The sequence below is a fragment of the Sus scrofa genome, chromosome 18, assembly GCF_054392235.1.
Source record: "Sus scrofa isolate SSC_HxYL_T2T_F1_AM1 chromosome 18, Sscrofa_HxYL_maternal_Yorkshire_Landrace_v2.0, whole genome shotgun sequence".
In the NCBI taxonomy this organism is placed as follows: Eukaryota; Metazoa; Chordata; class Mammalia; order Artiodactyla; family Suidae; genus Sus; species Sus scrofa.
Genome location: NC_139400.1, coordinates 37,137,693 through 37,158,366, shown reverse-complemented (window position 1 = coordinate 37,158,366; position 20,674 = coordinate 37,137,693). Strand labels below are relative to the sequence as shown.

General features: G+C 38.2%; 1 protein-coding gene across 4 annotated transcripts in view; it reads right to left on the bottom strand.

The window, feature by feature from the left end:
- The window catches only part of LOC146394980 (uncharacterized), a 480,198-nt gene that overhangs the window by 71,208 nt on the left and 388,316 nt on the right, over positions 1–20,674 (bottom strand). The window contains exon 4 of one of the 4 annotated variants that reach the window (XR_014834439.1): positions 3,935–4,067. The exons of 1 other annotated variant lie outside the window; for it this stretch is intronic. Coding sequence is in view for 1 of the 3 variants with exons in the window: in XM_085006031.1 (XP_084862157.1) it covers positions 12,603–12,716 (114 nt within the window). In the remaining 2 variants the exon portion in view is untranslated. Of the gene's footprint in view, positions 1–3,934; positions 4,068–12,231; positions 12,717–20,674 lie in introns of those variants that run through there. 2 more of the 4 variants (XM_085006031.1, XR_014834438.1) reach the window with 2 other exon arrangements.

Genomic DNA, 20,674 nt, shown 5'->3' with positions numbered 1-20,674 from the left:
ACATAGGAGGTTTCTCTGTGTCTTTTAAGTTCTCCAATTTATTCTGATCATTACTCAAGTTTGGGAAATATTACTTAAGTAATAAACAGGTGAAGACTATAAATGCAAATTATATACCTCACTTTTGAGTTATGCAATATAAATTTCAGGACCTTAGCTACTCCCTTCTGGAAGGGAATCAACAGAAGTTGCTAATCTCCTAACACAAACCATAAAGTTATTAATGTCTTTGAAGTTTAGAATGAGTAAAAAACATAAGAATCTTAAATTTCATAAAATGTTAAATATTTTCTATTTCTGTAGGAAGTGATACATCACAATTTTTTATCAAGATAATTCAGGAATATTAGTAGTAGCAATAGAGAACTGCTTCTTTATCTCTCGACAGAAATACGCAATTGCCATGGTAACTGCTGAGATGGGACAAGATGTCTCCTTAGAGGCAGAGAATAGAACCACCAGCAGGGGAAGAAGAGTCCTAACAACCTACAAGTGATATTTTTGCTATATTTGTATAAATTCGGGTCATTTAGCTATGACTTCAAATATTTGGCTTAATAGCTGCCCATATGTGTATTTGTATTAACTGATTTGAATACCCTTAGTAAATTAACTAGTCAAGAAAATCAGTTTTATCATGTAAAACACACAAAAAAATAGGAACGAAAACTGATAAAAATATTCTTTCTTAATAATAATTATGAAATAATAATACCTTCCATTTAGTGGGGTCTTTCTATGTCACTCATTCCTTAGAGCAGCATCACAAGATAAATATTATCGTCCCATCTTATGGAAGAGGAAATTCAGTTTTAGAAGGGTTAAATAACTTACCTACCATAACATAGCTAGCTAAGAATGGACTTAAGACGAAATCACTCTGACTCAAGAATCTTGTCCTCCAAAATAAAAACATAATTTGCACCACAATAGATGTGAACTGTGTTCTTTCTAACCCAGTATGTCCTTCAAAGGACACCAGAATCTCTTTGTGAAAAAAAGATGATTGTTCCTCTGCAGAGACCTGCATTGTCTTCAAAGGTTGGCAGTATACAATCTTGTCGGTCCTTAAACTTATTCTCTAATCTCTCCCCCACCACCAGTTTTACTGAGATATAATTAACAGACAGCATTGTATAAGTTTAAGATATACTACACACCACATCTCTTTTATCTATTCATCTACTGATGGACATTTAGGCTGCTTCCACATCTTGGCTATTGTGAATAGTGCTACAATGAACACAGTGATGCACATACCTTTTCTATTAAGTGTTTTTGACTTCTTCAGATAAACACTTGGGAGCATGATAGTCCTATTTTTTATTTTTAAAGGATTCTCCATACTGCTTTCCATAGTGTCTGTACCACTTTATGTTCCCTTTTCTCCTTGTAGCTCAGATGGATGAAGTGATTTGCCTAGATCATACAGGTAGCTTAGCTAGAAGTGAAATTTGAGCTAGGATCTCATTTGTCTCCAAGCATTCATTTCTATTCTACATACCACACATAGATGTTCCTGTTTGAGGATTTCAAACTACCATGTGATATGATGAGATCTTCATTTTTTCAAGGATCTCTCTGTAAGCAATGTAGAGAATGAACTGAAAGTAATACCAGACTAGGAGACCAATTAGGAGGTTACTACAAGGGTCCAAGTAAGAAAGAAAGAAAGAGCCTAAGCTAGTGGTTCTCATAGTTGGCTGGCCACTGGAATCACAAATATAAAATATATATAAAATTCTCAGAAATTCTGTTTTAATTGGTTTGGGATGTGGCTTGAGCACTAGGATTTTTAACCCTCTACAAGATGATTCTATTTGCAGTCAGATTTAAGAACGATTGACCTTGGCCAAGTCAATGGCAGTAGGGGCAAAAATAGAGGGAAGAGATGGAGTTTTATTTAGGAATTCCAGTCAACAGGCTTTAGTGGTTGATTGGATATGTGTGAGGTGGTGGTAGGGTTAATATAAGAGGGAGGGAGGACTCCAGGATAACTTTGAGGTTTCTGATTTGGGTAATTTGGAAATTGTGGCTCCATTAACCAGGATAAGAAACACAGTGGTAAGAGAAAATTCATAATCTCTTGAAGTGGTGGACAACAGAACAGAATAACTATATTATGTAAAATAATGAATTTTTAAAATAGTTGTGATAGATTCTAGCAGAAAACAAATGTAAGTACCCAGTTTGGGTCAACATAAAAAAAGATAACTTTTAAGTCTTTTGAAATAAAACCTACCCTGCTACCTCTTATGCCTGTGGACAACCCCACTTTCCCTTTTCTCCAGCAAGTCTCGCTGTTCCTGGCAGTGGTAAGGATTACGGCGAGTGGGTTGATGATGGCAGTGGGCTGTCCCAAGTGCTAACCCCCAACATCTTTAATTCTACTCACAAGTACGGTCAAGGGATGAGCTCCACTGGCCTCTCAAACTCAGAACCAGTCCTAGGGGTAAAGTCAACAGGCTCTACTTGTTGATGAAGTAGAAAATGAGTACAAGAAGCAACTACCACAATCAGCTAGTAATGACTCCTTTATATTCAGCAGCAACTGTGTCAGTGGGAGAAATAGCAAGTGGTTCTCATCCTGACTGCACACTTTAATCATCTAGAGGATTTTATACAGTACTTAGGCCTGGGTTCCACTCCCAGAGACTCTTGTTTTAATTGGTCTGGTGTACAACCTGCACTAGGATTTTTTAAAATTCCCTTGGGTTATGCTAATGGAAGCCTAGGTAAGAACCATTGCTTTAGTACTTTTATGCACCTCTTATTGAATAGATTGCTCTCAAATTAGCAGGTAAGTGTTTATGGGTTTTTTTTGTTTGTTTTTTGTTTGTTTGTTTTTTAGAATAGCCAGAGAATACCTTCCTTTTATCAGAGGATAAGCATAAACTACTGCACATGATAGTAATTTTACAAGCAATGCTCTCTTAGTGGTCAAAAGTTCATTTATAAACTTCTAGATATCAGTGCCAGATGCTATGGGTTTTTTCATAGCAGACAAATGAACTGCCTGCATTCAGGGTCATGATAGCAGTCAGGGTCTACTCAGGGAAATAGATCAATGCTTGGTGACATAGCAAAGGGAATTTAATGTGTACACTAGTTTAAAAGTTCTGGAAGAGCTGAAGAGAAAATAGGCTGGGCAGGCAACACAAAAAAAGAAGGTATGAACCACTTGCAGAAATTTTATTCCACACACATAAGAATGATTATTCTTGAGACACATATTAGTAGGTGTTCTGACATTATCAGCTCCTTGGCTGAGAAGTCCACACATGCAGAATATATTCCAATATAAACATATGGAAAATCTCTTCGACATGCATAAACCAAAGAAAAGGTACAGATTACACAAAGGAGGAGACTTTGGGTAGGTATGGTCTCAATGTGCAGAGTTTTACTAACACAGGTCAGTGATAGTGTAACAGCTGCTTTGAGGGTGCTACTTTCAGAGAAGTGGTAAATCTCATTTCCACAAGCCAATTTGCAATACTAAAATTTAGAAGAATCTTTTTTTTTTCTCACTCAAAAACTACCTTGGCTATATGTACTGAAAAATAATTAAGAGTAGATATTTCTTTATGCAAACCTACCACTGAAGGGCCCATATGGGCTTCAACTCCAGGACTTTTTAACCTGTTCATAGTGATAGCTAGAACAGTGATGAAAGGCACACCTTGATGAATTTGGACTAAGCTATAGATGCGGATCTAGCAACTATATCACTTTCCTAAAGAAGCATTAATCTGAGTCAGGTAGAAAGCCACATTTTTTTTCTAACCCCTCTTGAACTATAAAAAGATTAGGAAGAACAAGACAACTCTAGGAGGATTGCAAATCTGTTACCTATTCATGAGTTTATTCTGAGGTGATGGTTACATTGGATTAAACCCAATTATTTTACAGGTTCTTTTTTTTCCCAAAATGAGATTTCTCTAGAACTTAGTGATTTGACTTCTTGAAGGCCCATCTTGTCAGGTTTATGGAGCTCATTCAAGTGAGCAACAGAAGGGGTTCCATTTGCAGGGTGAGCAGAATAACACATTAGCTAGCAGTCGTCTCTGAAAATACAAAGAAGGGAACAATACTTGCTTTGGAAAAATCCCATGTGAACCAAACAGTGACCATGACTTTGACCACATTTATAAATTAGGGCTGTCTGCAGCTGAGGCACTACTTATTGATGGGGAGAAACTTATCGTGGAAGAAGTGGTATAAGAGAACATATTAACAACATAGTATAATACAGGAAAATCTAATCAAGGCATTAAAATCCTAACATCACGATGAACATGGCCTTCTCCCAGTCCATTCCTCATAGAGCAGTTATTTGGCGTGCACGTCTATGTAGTTCTGCCAGAATGCATTTCCTACTGATCATTCATTTCAAAGCCAGAGCTTTAAATGATTAGGTTAGTTGGAAAATATGTCCACTCCTTTACCAGCATCTCATGGGCACATAGTATCTCTCCTTTTGGCTTCTAAGAAGAGGTGGAGTCCTTATCTTGACAAGTTGGTTTTCTTTGCCTAGGCTCAACCAATAATGATAACCAATAATGCAGAGGCATTAGGTACACAGTGTTTCATTGGCAGGGTTATTGCGTCCACTGTAGACTGGAAAGGTTACACCCTAGTATAAGAATTTTCTTGCATAGGGTTGTATGCCTAATGCTACGTGGTGTGTGACATGCTGGGAATACCTCATATGGTCCAACCTAGCAAATAGCCAGTAGGGTTTTTCATTGGTTCTCCTGTTTGTTGTGACCCTCACACTCATGAAGCCCAAAGTAAGTTTTTAGAATATTTAAAGTTGTTAAAAATGTTTGTTAACGGATCTTTGTTCACTCCCTTTTCTCCCTCACCTGCTCCTCCACTTGGAGAGTACCAAGGACAGTTACAGTTATCACTGTGTGTTAAAGAATTTATTGAAAGACCTATGATATGAGTCCCTATGTCAAAGGCAATAGAAACAGGCAATCCCTACTGGGGAATGAAATTATTCAGAAGTTTCTCTGTAACAAAATGCAATCAGCTTTCCTACAAGGATAGTCTTCTCTTCATCTAAAATTTACATGTATATATACAAAACCCACAGACATTTTTATCTTTGCTCTCTCTTTTGACTCCATCCAGGTTTCCAGTGAAATAGTTCCTAATTAAGTGTGGAAATTAGGCTTTTATATGCACTTCCTGATATAAATGTGGCAGTGGTTTGTTGTGCTCAGTAATCTCATTTGGCTTCAGAATAGTTCTTCAAGATAATGCCCTTGCTAGCTGGTTGCATTCCAAATGTGTGCAAACCATATTATGCTTCGCTAATCTAAATTATGCAAAGAACCCAGACCCTTACTTTCCACTATATGTTATAGACACTTGTTTTTATTAAACTGACAATGATATTTCATCATCTTTGAACTTCTGATTCTGTTTGCAATTTAAACTTTTTCCCCTCAGGTTTTACAGTACACTTCTTCCTAAAATATTATTTGAAGTATAACATATTAATACAGTGCATGGCCAATTTTCCTGCATGATACTTTACTCTTCATCTTCCAACATTCTCTCATTATTGTTACAGTTTATTTTTTTAACTTTATTTCCATAGTAATTCAGGGGATTCAGCCACGGAGTAGCATCTTAAGGACTGGGAAATTTTTAAATCACTGTATCTTTTCTAACCAGTATAAGGCTATTACACTGGTTAGAAATTTTTCAGCCCAATCTATATTTTAGTAATTTGCAGTAGAATGGTAAACCAAAGAGCTGTGGGCCATCACTGATGCAAGTTACACAAAAGGATATTGGGAATCCATTAGACATTAGGAGACATTCTTAAATAAATGAATTAATTCAATATCGCCACCCTTTCAGAACCAAGGACAGCTACGATGACACCCCAACACCTACCCCCGCCCCCGTGCCCCCTGCAATGATCTCAAAAGTTGGGGGGGGGGAAAGGAAAATCTAAAGGATCTGAATTATGTAGTCTTGCTTAATGCTTTAAAGTTTTAAGCATCTTGGCTTTTCCTTTAGGAGAATTATGCAGGACATTGGGGTCTGTGCTAATCCTTCAGAAAGCTTGCCTAGGAACCTAAAGTAAGAGTCTATTAATGTTAGTAATTGACCAAGTCCACTAGTATCTTAGAGCCCTCATGACTGAAGAGACTTGCCTGAGAGTTCCTTATGTATTTGTGTTTGTCTCAAAGAGCCTAATATCCTGGGAAAATTTAATGGCCCCTGGCTTTGATCTAGTGACAGCAAATTTTGAGGTTTAGTGATTTAGCGTAGTAGAATATTATAATTTATGTAATTGTGAGTACACTGGAAAAACTGAAGAGAGGAGAAGTTAAGAGATTAAGTGGGAAAGGAGAAAAATATGCAGATAATCTTGAAGAGATACATAGTGATTTGTGATCAATTTGATCTGGAATATCATGAGAGGCAGTTAAAACAATGAAGAAAAAAGAAAACTGTCATCATGGCAATATGCAAAGAAAAGTTATTTTACCTCTGTCACTAGACTTATGAATAAACCACTGTTAGGTAAAAATCATCCTATATGGTACTTATTAGCTCTTTCTATGGTTTTCTGATGAGCTTTTATCACCCAAGGTAAAGTGTGAGGACAAGGAACGTGTATCAGGCTCTTGGCATATTCCAACCACATTTTTATGCTAAATTTGTATTATTGACTCTCCTTGTCTCAAATAATCACCTTTCCCCCTCTGTCCAAACTTCCCAGGAGTTCCCGTCATGGCGCAGTGGTTAACGAATCCGATGAGGAACCATGAGGCTGCAGGTTCAATCCCTGGCCTTGCTCAATGGGTTAAGGATCCAACATTGCTGTGAGCTGTGGTATAGGTTGCGGACGTGGCTTGGATCCCGAGTTGCTGTGGCTCTGGCGTAGGCCAGTGGCTACAGCTCTGATTAGACCCCTAGCCTGGGAACCTCCATATGCCGTGGGAGCGGCCCTAGAAAAGGCAAAAAGACAAAAAACAAACAAACAAACAAACAAACAAAAACCTTCCCACTGTTATTGTATTCCTATGGATTTTGTAACCGGGAATATTCCCTTTCATGTGAAAATGTAGCTGGTGACTCTTTGCAAAAGAGATAAGACTAATTGGCTACTTTGGCAATCACTTAGTCCTGAGTCTAGCAGGAAAGACTGGTTTTTGGCAGGAAAGAAAATTACATGCTCAAATTCCCAAGCTGTTAGCTAGCAGATGTTTGTTCAAAGAGAAGAACAAAGAACCTTCTGGAACAAAGTTGAGAGCTCTGGTACATTGTCAGTTGGAAGGGGAATCTGACTGCTTTGGCTCAAAGGCAAATGCTCAACGCCATGTGTTCTGACTTTTTGTACCAGTCCCCTCACCTCACCTCTCCAACCCCATGCCTCCAGCCTGCTGAGAAAATATCACTCTAAAGGGGACACATATGGCTACAAATTCAAATTTTCACCTTGCCACATGCCAGTGCATCTCTATCATTGAGCTAATTACATGAGGCAGCATCAGGTACTTTCCACCTGGACTTTCTTTGTGGTTGGGATACCATCCTATCTCCCTTTCCAACAAGACCAGGCTCAGGCAGGTCGCTGACTGTCTCCTGGCCCCAGTCAATGGCAAGAGGCTGCTATTCCCTACACAAAGAGCCAGCAACCTGTTTCTTGGCATTTGGTTTCTGCTAGAATAAACCCCCCCCCTTTTTTTTAGTATCTTTTACCTTTATAGTATCAGGGCATACCTAAGAGACTGACATGACTTGAAAGCTTTATAGATATTATTGATTCTATCTTATTTTCAGCAAACCTGTAAAATGCTTATGAACTCTTCCCATTTAGTAAAATCTATTATAGCTTCAAATCTTCTTCACACTCAAACCACTTCTCACCTCCTCCATTTGTCACTTCCCTAGTCTAAATCACCATTAAATAGTGCCTCTATCAATGTCTTTTGCTTCCTACCTAGCCTTTAGATTTTGCATTTGTCAGTCTCATCTCGACCCAGCATTTAGGGTGATTCTATCATATAATACCACATTTCTGCTAAAAGCCCAACAACAGTAGCCTCCCAGTACACTTAGAATAAAAGCCAAAGTCTTTATGGTCATTCATAATACGCTTTATGACCTGGTTCACCACCAACTCTCTGGCCTCAGCTCCTCTGTATTTTTCTATTGGTCACTCCGCTCCAGCCCTGCTGTCCTCATTGATGTTTACTGGCCATGCTGCCATTACAGGATCTGACTGGCTCGTTCTTCAGATTGCCTTGCTCTCCTCCGAGAAACAGAAAGCTCATTTCTTCCTTTCCTACCCTGCAACTTTTTTCCTTCTGTGCTTTTTTTTTCCTTAGTGTTCATCACTATGTATTTCACTTGTTTATATTTTTATTGTCTTTCTTGCTATGATGCAAGCTTCATTTCCTCCTAATTTCCTTATGTTTGCCCTATGAATTTTCCTCTCTTATTAGCATTTAGCATTCAACTTGCTATCTTTACATCAAAGCAATTGATTTTTAATGTTTTTCCCCAGCCTTACTGAGGTAAAATTGACATTTAACACTGTTTTAGTTGAAAATACACAATGTGCTGATTTGTCTTTTGTCCCTTTTTTTTTTTTTTTTTTTTTTTTTTTTTAGGGCCGCACCCACGGCACATGGAGGTTCCCAAGCCAGGGGTCCAATCAGAGCTGTAACTACCAGCCCACACCAGAAACACAGCAACATGGGATCCGAGCCACATCTCTGACACACACCACAGCTCACAGCAACACCAGATCCTCAACCCATTGAGCAAGGCCGGGGATCGAACCTGCAACCTCATAGTTCCTAGTCAGATTCGTTAACCACTGAGCCACGATGGGAACTCCACAATGTGCTGATTTGAAACACTTAACATATTGTCATATGATTACCATCATAGTATTAGCTAAAAGCTCTCATATCACATAATTAAAAAATTTTTTGTATATAGTGAGAATATTTGAGATCTACTCTCTTAGCAACTTTCAGGTATATAATACAGTATTGTTAGCTATAACTACCATGTTGTACCTGAGATTTCCAGAACTTATTCACCTCGAACTTATTCACCTTGATTAACTGAAAGTTTATAGTAATCTCACCATTTCAAACTATCACTTGGATTCCTTCTCCCCAAGGTCCAATTTTAATAGCCCAAACAAATATCAAAATCACAAAAATTCCTTTATACTACTTAGGGGGAGGAGAAATAGTCTTAGAATAGGTTTTCACCAGGCAGGTTTGTTTAATAGCCAAAGAAATACAGGATCACAGAAAGCCAGGATATTATGTCAAAAAGGGATAGGAAATACACTCAAGACAGAAAAGTTAACTTCAGCCCCCTCTTGCGAAAGTGCAGAAAACAGACCAGCTTTTCCCAATTATTAATGAATTCTCAACAGTGGCATACTCTTAGAAAATGTCAGGCTTCTTGGTTTTGGGGTACTTCCTATCTGACTGGGTCCACTTTTCTGTAGATTTGTATATTCTTAACTATCTAGATATGCGTCTGGATGAGAGTCACTTTAAGTCAACATAGGAAGGATTACCTTTGGTTATGTATCCACACCATTAGAGATTAAACAGACCCTTATTGGACCAAGTTATATAATTAAGCACCCTTTTACCTGTGCCTTTGGGGGGTTACAGACTTTTTCTGAGGCCTCTTCTGGGGGAAAGGATAAACATTAGTCTGACATTTTTTTTTTTCTTATTTGACTTTTTAAAATTTGGGGAGTAAACTTGTGCCCAATAATCTACAGATGTATGCTGTCTCAACTCTTACTTGCAAATTAAATTTCCTTGTCAAATGTTTTTTACATCAGTTAAGAGTTCAAACTAGTTGGGATAGAGAAGTTTGCACCAAACACTACTGCCCTGGAATATAATAATGGTCTTTATTTTTGCCCACATACTCTTTCTAATAATTTTGAAAACCATTTACCTCAAACATTTTTGTTCTCACCAAAAAAAAAAAAAAACCATCATAATATTAAATAGTTGTAAAGCATTTAATTTCTGGCACATTCGTGGGAATTAACATAAAAATGAAATTATTACAACATTCTTCTAAATGCCACATGAGAAATTAAATGTTATAACTTTATAACAACCATAACTCATTTAAAATATATTAATATACTCTTTACCATTTAGAAAATTTCCATTGTTCCTTTTTCTTTGTAAAACTCATTTTCCTATTCTATACTCTCAAAGATATTTATCCTTGAATAATATATTTTGTGCTTGAAAAATATTTTGTTGATCATTGTATCATGCTTATCTGTAACTATGCATATAGGTTTAAACCTTAATTTCTAATTTTCTCTAACCATGGGATCTTATATATTATGGATTTTGGGGGGGATTGAGTTACCATTATAATTTTTAGTAACACATTATTAATCAAAACAACACAATCATACTAAAAATGTTAGTAAATTCAATATAAATATAACCTTTTAATTGAAAAATCCTTTTTATTTTTTTCCTTTTTATGGTCACATCCACAGCATGTGGAAGTTCCCAGGCCAGGGACTGAAGCTGAGCTGCAGCTGCAGCAATGCTGGATCCTTTAACCCACTGCTCAGGGCTGGGGATGGAACCTGCACCTCCACAGTTACCCAAGCCACTGTAGTTGGATTCCTAACCCACCGCACCACAGCGGGAGAAGTCCAAAAAAATCTTTTTCACATGAAATGAACAATGTTCAAACATTTCTTAGGCTTTTAGTGAAAAGGAACTGCATTTACTATTAAAAATTAATCATACATTATAACATTCAACATTTTATAACATTAAATTTTATGAGGGTCGACTGTAATTGGAATACTTCATATAATCTTATATACACAAATTTCCAAGTCTTACCTCCAAATGATTCTAATTCAGTAGTTTACTCCCTTACCCTTTGAGAAGAAATGGGTTTCTTAAACCTACTAAAAATTTGGGTCCCAACTCTTTTTTTTTTTTTTTTTGTCTTTTGTATTTTTAGGGCGGTACCCGTGGCATATGGAGGTTCCCAGGCTAGGAGTCTAATTGGAACTGTTGCTGCTGGCCTACACCAGAGCCACAGCAATGCCAGATCCGAGCTGCATCTGCGACCTACACCACAGCTCATGGCAATGCCGGATCCTTAATCCACCAAGCGAGGCCAGGTATCAAACCCACAACCTCATGGTTCCTAGTCCGATTCGTTTCTGCTGCACCAAGACAGGAACTCCTGGGTCCCAATTCTAAGTGCAAATGATAGTCCTTGAATGATTCTAAGTCAAGGGTTGATGTGATAAGAACTGTGGAAATAGCGTATGAAGAGTATGTTGCTGAGGACCAAAAGAGGCTGTAGAGATACTAACTGGAAATTATTTCAGTAGTCCAGGCAAGAGATGATGATGGCTTAGGATAGGGTGTCATTGTTCATGATGGAAATAAATAGATACATGCAAAATACATTCCAGAGGTAAGACAGAACGCAATGTGGTGATTCATTGCATGTGGACAGTAAGGTAGAAAGAAGTGTCATGGGTGACTCAGATTTCTGGCTTAAGAAAATGAGTGATTTTCTTTTCTGAGGAGATGTTCATTTGTGCTGGATATTAGATTCCAGTTGTAAGTGATATCATATGGTGTTTGTCTTTGTCTTTCTGGCTCATTTCACTCAGGATGAGATTCTCTAGTTCCATTCATGTTGCTGCAAATGCATGATGTCATTCTTTTTTATGGCTGAGTAGTATTCCATTGTGTATATATACCACCGCTTCCGAATCCAATCGTCTGTCGATGGACATTTGGGTTGTTTCCATGTCCTGGCTATTGTGAATAGTGCTGCAATGAACATGCAGGTGCATGTGTCTCTTTTAAGGAGAGTTTTGTCCAGATAGATGCCCAAGAGTGGGATTGCGGGGTTATATGGAAGTTCTATGTATAGATTTCTAAGGTATCTCCAAACTGTTCTCCATAGTGACTGTACCAGTTTACATTCCCACCAGCAGTGCAGGAGGGTTCCCTTTTCTCCACAGCCCCTCCAGCACTTGTTATTTGTCGATTTATTAATGATGGCCATTCTGACTGGTGTGAGGTGATATCTCGTGATAGTTTTGATTTGCATTTCTCTTATAATCAGTGATGTTTAGCATTTTTTCATGTGTTTGTTGGCCATCTGTATATCTTCCTTGGAGAAATGTCTATTCAGGTATTTTGCCCATTTTTCCATTGATTGATTGGCTTTTTTGCTGTTGGGTTGTATAAATTGTTTATATATTCTAGAGATTAAGCCCTTGTCGGTTGCATCATTTGAAACTATTTTCTCCCATTCTGTAAGTTGTCTTTTTGTTTTCTTTTTGGTTTCCTTTGCTGTGCAAAAGCTTTTCAGTTTGATGAGGTCCCATGGGTTTATTTTTGCTCTAATTTCTATTGCTTTGGGAGACTGACCTGAGAAAATATTCATGATGTTGATGTTAGAGAGTGTTTTGCCTATGTTTTCTTCTAGGAGTTTGATGGTGTCCTGTCGTATATTTAAGTCTTTCAGCCATTTGGAGTTGATTTTTGTGCATGGTGTGAGGGTGTGTTCTAGTTTCATTGCTTTGCATGCAGCTGTCCAGGTTTCCCAGCAATGCTTGCTGACACCTGGACTCTTGAGTCATATACTCGCCTCAGTGTCCGGTGATACCTATTGCATGACTGACGTTCCTGGCAGAAAGCACAGAGTGATTACTGTTATCACCAACTTCCAGAGACAAAGGGAAACTTCTGTTAGTGATCCTCTCCTCCAGATTCATAAGGCTGGTCTAGGTTTAATTTTAGCATCTCTCTAATCATAGGTAGAATTCACTTGAACTCCTGACTTTTTCTTGCTCTTTGCGACCCTGTGGGCCAGGACTTCCCACACATAGCAGGTGATTTGCCCATGAAAAGAAAGTTCAAGGCAAACAGTCTCTGCTTTAACAATGAAGTGCTCCAGCCATATTTTCTGATGCTTCTCTTGCTGCTAATCTGTCTTGCCATTCTCTGGACCCTGCCTACAAATCCTCACCTGTACAGGGATGGAACAACCTATCTGCTTGACCATTCACCTCCCCACTCTTGGACCTACACCTGCCTACCTGTCTACCTGTTTAACTAAGCTATGGATCTAGGTTTATCTGCTCTTCTGACATGTGATTTTTTCATTTGTTATTGCTGTTGCTGTTTTTGTTTTTGTATAGAATGAACTTTGCAGGGGCTTTGGGATTATGTTTTGTTTGTAGTTTGATGGGTCATTGCAAATCTGACCCATAACTTCTCATTACTCTTTCTTTTAGTTTCAATAAGGAGTAGTAAATGTGAAATAAATGTTCTCTTGCAACTTATATTACACAATAAATATAAAAACTATTTTTGGTAAACTGGGCAATTTTAAAATACAGCTATAGTTGAATATTTAAAGGATTTCTGAGGTAAGCATTTACATGTTATAAATGATTCATTTATGCTATGAATTCTTTTCCCCAGTGTACATTTTTCATATATTTAGACTGGATCCTCTTAAAGTGGATCATTCCAGCAATATGAAAATACTTTTGACATTCTTCATCCCTCTTATTTGTGGAAGGAGGATAATTCCAACCTAACTGGACCTTACTACAGCAGTTGCCACTATAAAATCTAGAGGCAGTGGGGAAAAAAAATCTCTCCAAGGTTTGCCAGCTGTGCCGAAAGCTCTAGTCTTTAATCCTGACCTTGTGTCTTCTGGATGATACAAATGTCAAGAGTAATAAACTTCTATGTGGATGATGTCTTCTGCCTGAAGGCCCAAAGTATCTAGAGTAATACCAGGACTTTATACATTAAACAACCAGAGTGTGACACAATGAAAACAATCATCTCTGTCAAGTTAATGAATATGCCAACTGATAAATGAAAAGTCCATCTGTAGCAACTGGTACCATCTGAAATGAGTGTGTCAGCTGTGCCCCAGTTTAGTGCAGGGGCTGAATATAGAAATGGCCTATATACTGCTCACATTTTCTGCTACACAAAGAAGACTATGATTATGTTTACATGACAGCAAAAGGAAAATATTCTTTTCTACTTGGAGTCATCAAAGTGCCCCAAGTCTTTCTATATCTGCCAGTGACCCTGAAAGAACAAATCCTTTGAATCCAGCATTTTTATGTGGATGTGTCACTAAAGCTAAGCTAGCCACCTTTTCCCCCCATTCAATCTAGATTTCTTGGAGGCAAAACTGCTGGACCCTGGAGTTTTTTGATGATATGATAGGGTCAGGGCAAATATAGGATTAGCTCATCATGGCAGTTGATATGATCAGAACTAATAAATTAATAAGCATCAATTTTCATCAATTACTAAATACTTAAGTTTCAGCATGTCTATATTCTATACTTATAGACACTGAAATACAACTATCTTGGGGTCTGAGAGTATATCAGATATTTCTTTGAAAGTCCCAAAATGCCTCCTACAGAGAACTGGACATAACAGGTACACAATTAATCCTTAAGACAATCATAAAATATCAGAGCTGAACCTGAGGAAACCATTTAAAATGTTCTAGTCCAACATTTCTGAAGCTATGTATGTCACTGCCTTTTGGGCAAGCCTGCTCAAATATGGGGATGTTTTAATGTCCTGAATTTAAAAAAGGATAAAAAACATTGGAAAAAATTAAAAGCTACAAACACAAAAGTATAGCCTTTGGGGAGGACAACATTTTAGTGACCAAAGTCAGTACCTATGAATCCATGATGATACTCTAGTCCTCCCTTTGCATGTGCCTGTAAATCACTTGCCTCTCTTTAGTTTTATATGATTCCCTTGGCTGAACTACAGCTGTGCTTAAATTCATCTCCCTGACTAGTCCATGACTAGTCCATGTTTTCCTGAATATTCATGAGTAAAACATAGGTCTATGCTGACTGGTCACCCTCTAAATTCATAAATCCCAGAGGGCTCCTAAGATTGCATAACAATCATTTTACCACTAATCAATTTCTTCTCCTCATCTCTGGATGACTTGCATGCCTCCCCTTGCTCCTCAAAATACCAGCTAATCTCCCTATCCCTATTCACAGTGATCACCTTGCTTCCTATTTCACCAAGAAATTAGAAATCATCAAGAGAGAAATTCCCTATTTTCTCCAACTATATCTATCTAACATAAGCGGTCCTTGCAGCTAAAGCCAAACCCTCCACTAAAACATTAGTTCCATCCTTTTTTGCCTAAGAAAATTATTTACCAATGTTTCCTTTTTCTTTTTTATCATCAGTTTTTCCCCTGCTGGATCATTACCATGACCACAGACATGATACTGTTTCTCACAGTTTAAAGTAACCCTTTCTTGACCCTCATCTTGTTTCTGTTACTGTCTCATTTTGTTTATAACAGAACTCTTTGAAAAAACTGTATATACTTCTAGCTCTGGTATTTCACCTTTCCTACTCTTCAAACCATGTCAGTCACTTTTACCTACACCATTCATTACAGCGAATATTTTCTTAAGGTTAGATTGCTAACTACATCTCATCCTCAGTCTCTTTCATGGATATCTCTTCATCTCCCTGAGGTCAAAGTGTTGATGTACCTTAGGTCTTGGTCCTTTCCACTCTTTTCCAGCTGTATTTGTTCCCTTGGAGATCTTGTCCTATACCATGGCTTTCGGATGTGTATATATATGTAGTCTTCAATAGATCCTATCATTCATAACTTAAAAATAGATCCAAAATCTGACGACATGCCACCACCTCCCTAGGTATTATTCTGGTGCAGTGCATCATCACCTCTCATCTGAATCACTGCAATCATCTCTAACCTGGTTCCTTCCCTGCTTTTCTTCTTGCCCCACCTTCACTTCATTCTCAGAACAGCTGCCAGAGAAATCTTGTTAAAATTTGTTAGTTCATGTCATTCTTCTGCCTCAAACCTTCATTTACGCAAAAATCTCACCTTACTCTGAATAAAGGACAAAGTCCTCATAATGATATATAAACCCCCTCCACGATCAGGCCTCCAGCCCCTCTCTCCTCTCCTCTTCGCTCACTCAGCTCCAGTCACATTGGTTTCTTTGATGTGTCTCATACTTGCCCACTTGGGCCCACATCAGAGGGGCTTTGCAGTGGCCCTTTGCTTGGACATTTTCCCCTAGACTAGCCCCTCACTTCTTTTCAGATTTCTGAAAAGCTTCTCTAGCCTCCCTCTCTGACACTGTCCCCAAGACACTTCATATTCCCCCTTCCCTATTTTAATTTTCTCCTTAGCATTTGTCACTATCTGTAATGCATATTTTGCCTACTTATCTGGATGTTTTCCCAACTATAATGCACACTCTATGAAGCAAGGGATTTTTCCTTCCTGCTATTTCTTTCTTTGCTGTTTCTCAGCACTTTCCTTCCTGCTATTTCTTTCTTTGCTGTTTCTCAGCACTTCTTCTGCCTATTATGCAGAAGATGCTCAATAAATATCCATTGAATAAATTAATTTTCTAAATAAAATAAAAGTAACGAATCCTTTTCCTAAGATAATTTTTCGAAGAAAATACATGAGCCAAATTGCATTGCAGTGAATCCGAGACATCAAATGCTATTTGTTTCACCACAGTGGCACAGCGTCTATCATTCTATAAGTAGATTGTAACTGAAGTCTGTGAATCTTTTGATTATGGGGATGTTTTCAAAACAATGGTATATTTCTCGATCTCCGTGTGTAATTTCTCTTTCTTGTCACTAGACCGATCTATTGGATTTCTTATCCTTGATTGCTAACCATGATGGAATTTAAAACAAAATCAGAGGGAAAATTCCCTACTTTATTTCTTAGAAGAAGAATGCAATTCCAACCAAATTCATTTCACAATGAAAATTCATTTGTTCAGGTAGAATATGCAGACTTAAAGGAGAGAAAGAAAAAGGAAGAAAGGATGAGACTAGAAATTTCAAACTCTTTCTTCTCTCAACTGCAGAGAAGGTGAAAGTACATCTTTAGTCACTTGAGTCCTGTACTTTTTGGTGCCAAAAATTTCACTCCTTCCTCCCACTCTTCTTACATATATTTAAAACAGCAAAAGGAACTCACCATATCTTCACAAGGGGAGGAAGCAGTGCATTCCCCTTACTGTATCTTGAGATATTTTTAGCAGATTTAAAGAATAGTTTTTGACAATAGCAAAATAGGGCTCCTTGAGAACTAGTTATTTAAACCCCTGCTAAATGTATTCTGACAAAAATTAGAGAGTTTTATTAATTAGAAAGCCTGAGAAGAGAATTAAATCCTTCGTCATCACCCTGAGTGCCAAAATAAGTTGAAATCTTCAAACTTAGCCCTGTAATTAGAGGGTCCCAGTGAGAGAGCCAGAGTAGTCACTATTCATACTGAAGGACCTGGCTGGCAGCATGTGTTAGCTAGAGAGAACTGCAGCAGCAAGTTCAGAAGGAGAAAGAAAAAATGAGTGTCATTGAAAAGAAGTGTGCCTGGCTTTGATCTCAAAAAAACCAGGACAGTGAATTGGAATTTACTGCTATGACATTGTCTTTGCAATTTCCACTGAAGCATTTGTGCCATTATCTGCACAAAGGGTCAAAAAGGAAGAGTTTAATTGCCTCTCCACTTTCTTAAGGACAAAAACTAGCGACGGGAAATCAATGGAATTCTTTCCCAAGTTCCAGCACGCAATAGTTTTATCTAATAATTTGTACTGCAGCGCTAGTGAACTTCATGCAACTTCAAATATTCTCCAGAATCAAGTACCATGTTGTAGTTCCCATAAATGAGAATGCTTACTTCTCAAAAATATGACATTTTTCAAGTCATTTGCATTTTAAAGGTCTAAGGAATTTTAATCACTGATCAGTTTTAACCCACGTTTCCTGCATGCGTGCATAAGCATACACCCTCGACTTTGCCATCCTCATAAAAATTCTCTCTTAAGCTCTTACTTTCATGTGTTTTTAAAATAGCTCAGCTCCCCTGCAGCTCTCATCAGCCTGCCTTCCCCAGTGGTCCCCCTGCCTGGGAAGATGAAAGGCCCTCTTCACCCCAGCCAGGGCTCCCATTTCTGCTTTCACACTAACGGAAAATAACTTGAGGATGGGAAAGGACCTGAGTACCACAGGATGACCTTGAGCTGGCAGAAGCACATCCTCACAGAATCTTTTCCAGTTCTGATGTGGCTTTCAATCCCACTTGGAATTGCCACCAAATACTCAAATTTCTTTAATTACAATACATTTTATGGCTTCATATCTAACTACAAAATATAGGGAACCAACTTAGTTCATGGCATATTAGCTTTAGACTCCGGAGTCAGGCCACCTAAGTTCAAATCCCAGCTCTCTTTCTTATTAGCTGTGCTATCTTGAGCAAATTACTTAAACCTTCTGTGCCCTGTTTCTCATTTAAAATGTTAGAGACAATATTTTAAAAAATGGGAAATATTACCTATTTCAAGAGTTGCTGAAAATATTAAACAAGTAAATATATATAATATTCTATAAGCCTAAGCCATTATTATTTCATATTTCCCTTTCTTGTATTTCCCTTTTATTCGCATAGTGACAGGGTTCTTGATAACAAGTAATGCCTCAAAAACCACATAAAAGTTCTATGATATCTATTAGCTCATTAGTATTAGCCATTGCTTTCATGTGAATATTTGCATCTCCCACAAATTCATATGGTGAAATCTTAAGCTCCAAAGTTGACAGCATTAGGAGGCAGGGTGGGGATGGGAAGGAGAGAGCGACAGGGGTGGGGGGTAATTAGGTTATAAGGGTAGAGTTGGAGTTCCTCTCGGGGCTCAGTGGAAATGAATCTGACTAATATCCATGAGGATGCAGGTTCAATCTCTGGCCTTATTCAGTGGGTTAAGGATCCGGCATTGCCTTGAGCTGTGGTATAGGTTGCAGATGTGGCTCAGATCTGATGTTACTGTGGCTGTGGTGTAGGCTGGCAGCTACACCTATGATTGGAGCCGTAGCCTGGGAACTTCCATATGCTGAGGGTGCGGCCCCAAAAGGACAGACAAAAAAAAGGGTAGAGTCCTTTTTAGTGGGATTAGCGCCTTATAAAACAAGCTCCACAGAGAGCCCTAGACCCTGCCATGTGAAGATCCAGTGAAAGGTCAGCAGTCTGAAGTCTGCAACCTAGAAGACAGCCCTCACCTGACTATGTTGGCATGCTGATCTTGGACTTCTAGCCTCCAGAACTGTTAGCAAGAAATTTCTGTTGTTTATAAGCTATGCACTCTGTGGTATTTTTTTTTACAACAGACTGAAGGGATTAAGACAATCATCTTGACAGTTGCTAAACATTTTTCATGTCCACAGCAAATGTTCATTTGATTCAGCCTATATATTATCTGGTGTTCAGGGCCACAAGGCTAATTTCATTATGAATGAAGATATGATGTTCTTGCTAAATGAGAGACAGATAATACATCTCTGAAATAATAGACTGTCAACAATATTTAAGTGAGTCTCCTGGAATTATGTGCTATTACCACCAATAAACTTATTTGGTGATGATTTGTGCTGGGCACTGAGCCACATGGTGAGGACAGATAAAAGTCCATGATATAGTCCTACAATAGGCTTAAAATCTACTTGGAAAGGCAGGATACCTTCATCAAGAGATAAATAAAAACAAATGGCAACAGGAGTTCAGTACAAAATAAGTGGAGCTCTAGCAATTCAAAGGAGCAAGAGGCTATTCTGGGTTTGGGCTGCTGGAAAAATCTTCCCTCAAAAACAAAAAAAAAACCTAGAACTCAAGAGTTTGTCATTCACCTAAAATGCTGGAGAAATTTGGAAGAGAGATTTTTAATTCAGCCACTTACGCTTTACGTTAAAACTGAAAGTAAAAAAGCTGAGAGGAAAATTGGTAGACTATACATTTCTTTTACCAATGCTACTCCCCTTTATTCTACCTTGTACCTAATCAGAAAACAAGACATTTACAGCTAAAACAAAGTATAGAGACTTTTTGTGTGCAAATCTCTTACCTTACAATGGAGAGACAGTGATGTATTCATGGGGGGGCAAGTAAGATCTCACAGTAATTATTGGACAATTCAAGACCAACTGAGGACTGGAAGTCAGAACCTGTCTCTTGACTATCTCTGTGCCAGACTGGTGAGGAGAAGCTGCTGAAGTAAGAGACCAGCCATGGAAACTAGGAGGATGTCGATGAGCAGGGTCATTGCGGGATGGGCTAAATGATTGCATAGTCTGCTGTGATGGAAGAGAAGCTCAGAGAGTACAGGAGCCTGGAAGAGTGACCTCGCCACTCTTGGGGCCAGAAAAAAAGAGCCTCAAGATCAGAATCTTAGAGAAGTAGGAGTCTGTGAGTCTGAGGTCCCTTGATGTGACTTAGGGAGTTGTGATTAAAGTAGAGAATGAAGTACAATGAAACCTATGAATTCCAATTCAACTTGTGGAATTAATTATACTTTCTATTACAAGAAATAGATTCCAAGGAGTATTTTCTTGAACATCAAAGACTTTTTTGATACTTTTTTTACGGTCCTGTGTTTCTTGCCAATTGATGCTACCATTGTTGCCACTGAGATCTGACCAGTGGAATATAGGAATGTTCCATTATGCTGAAATGCAATGGTTGATCATATAATGATGTGATACTCATTTACATTTATCTTAAT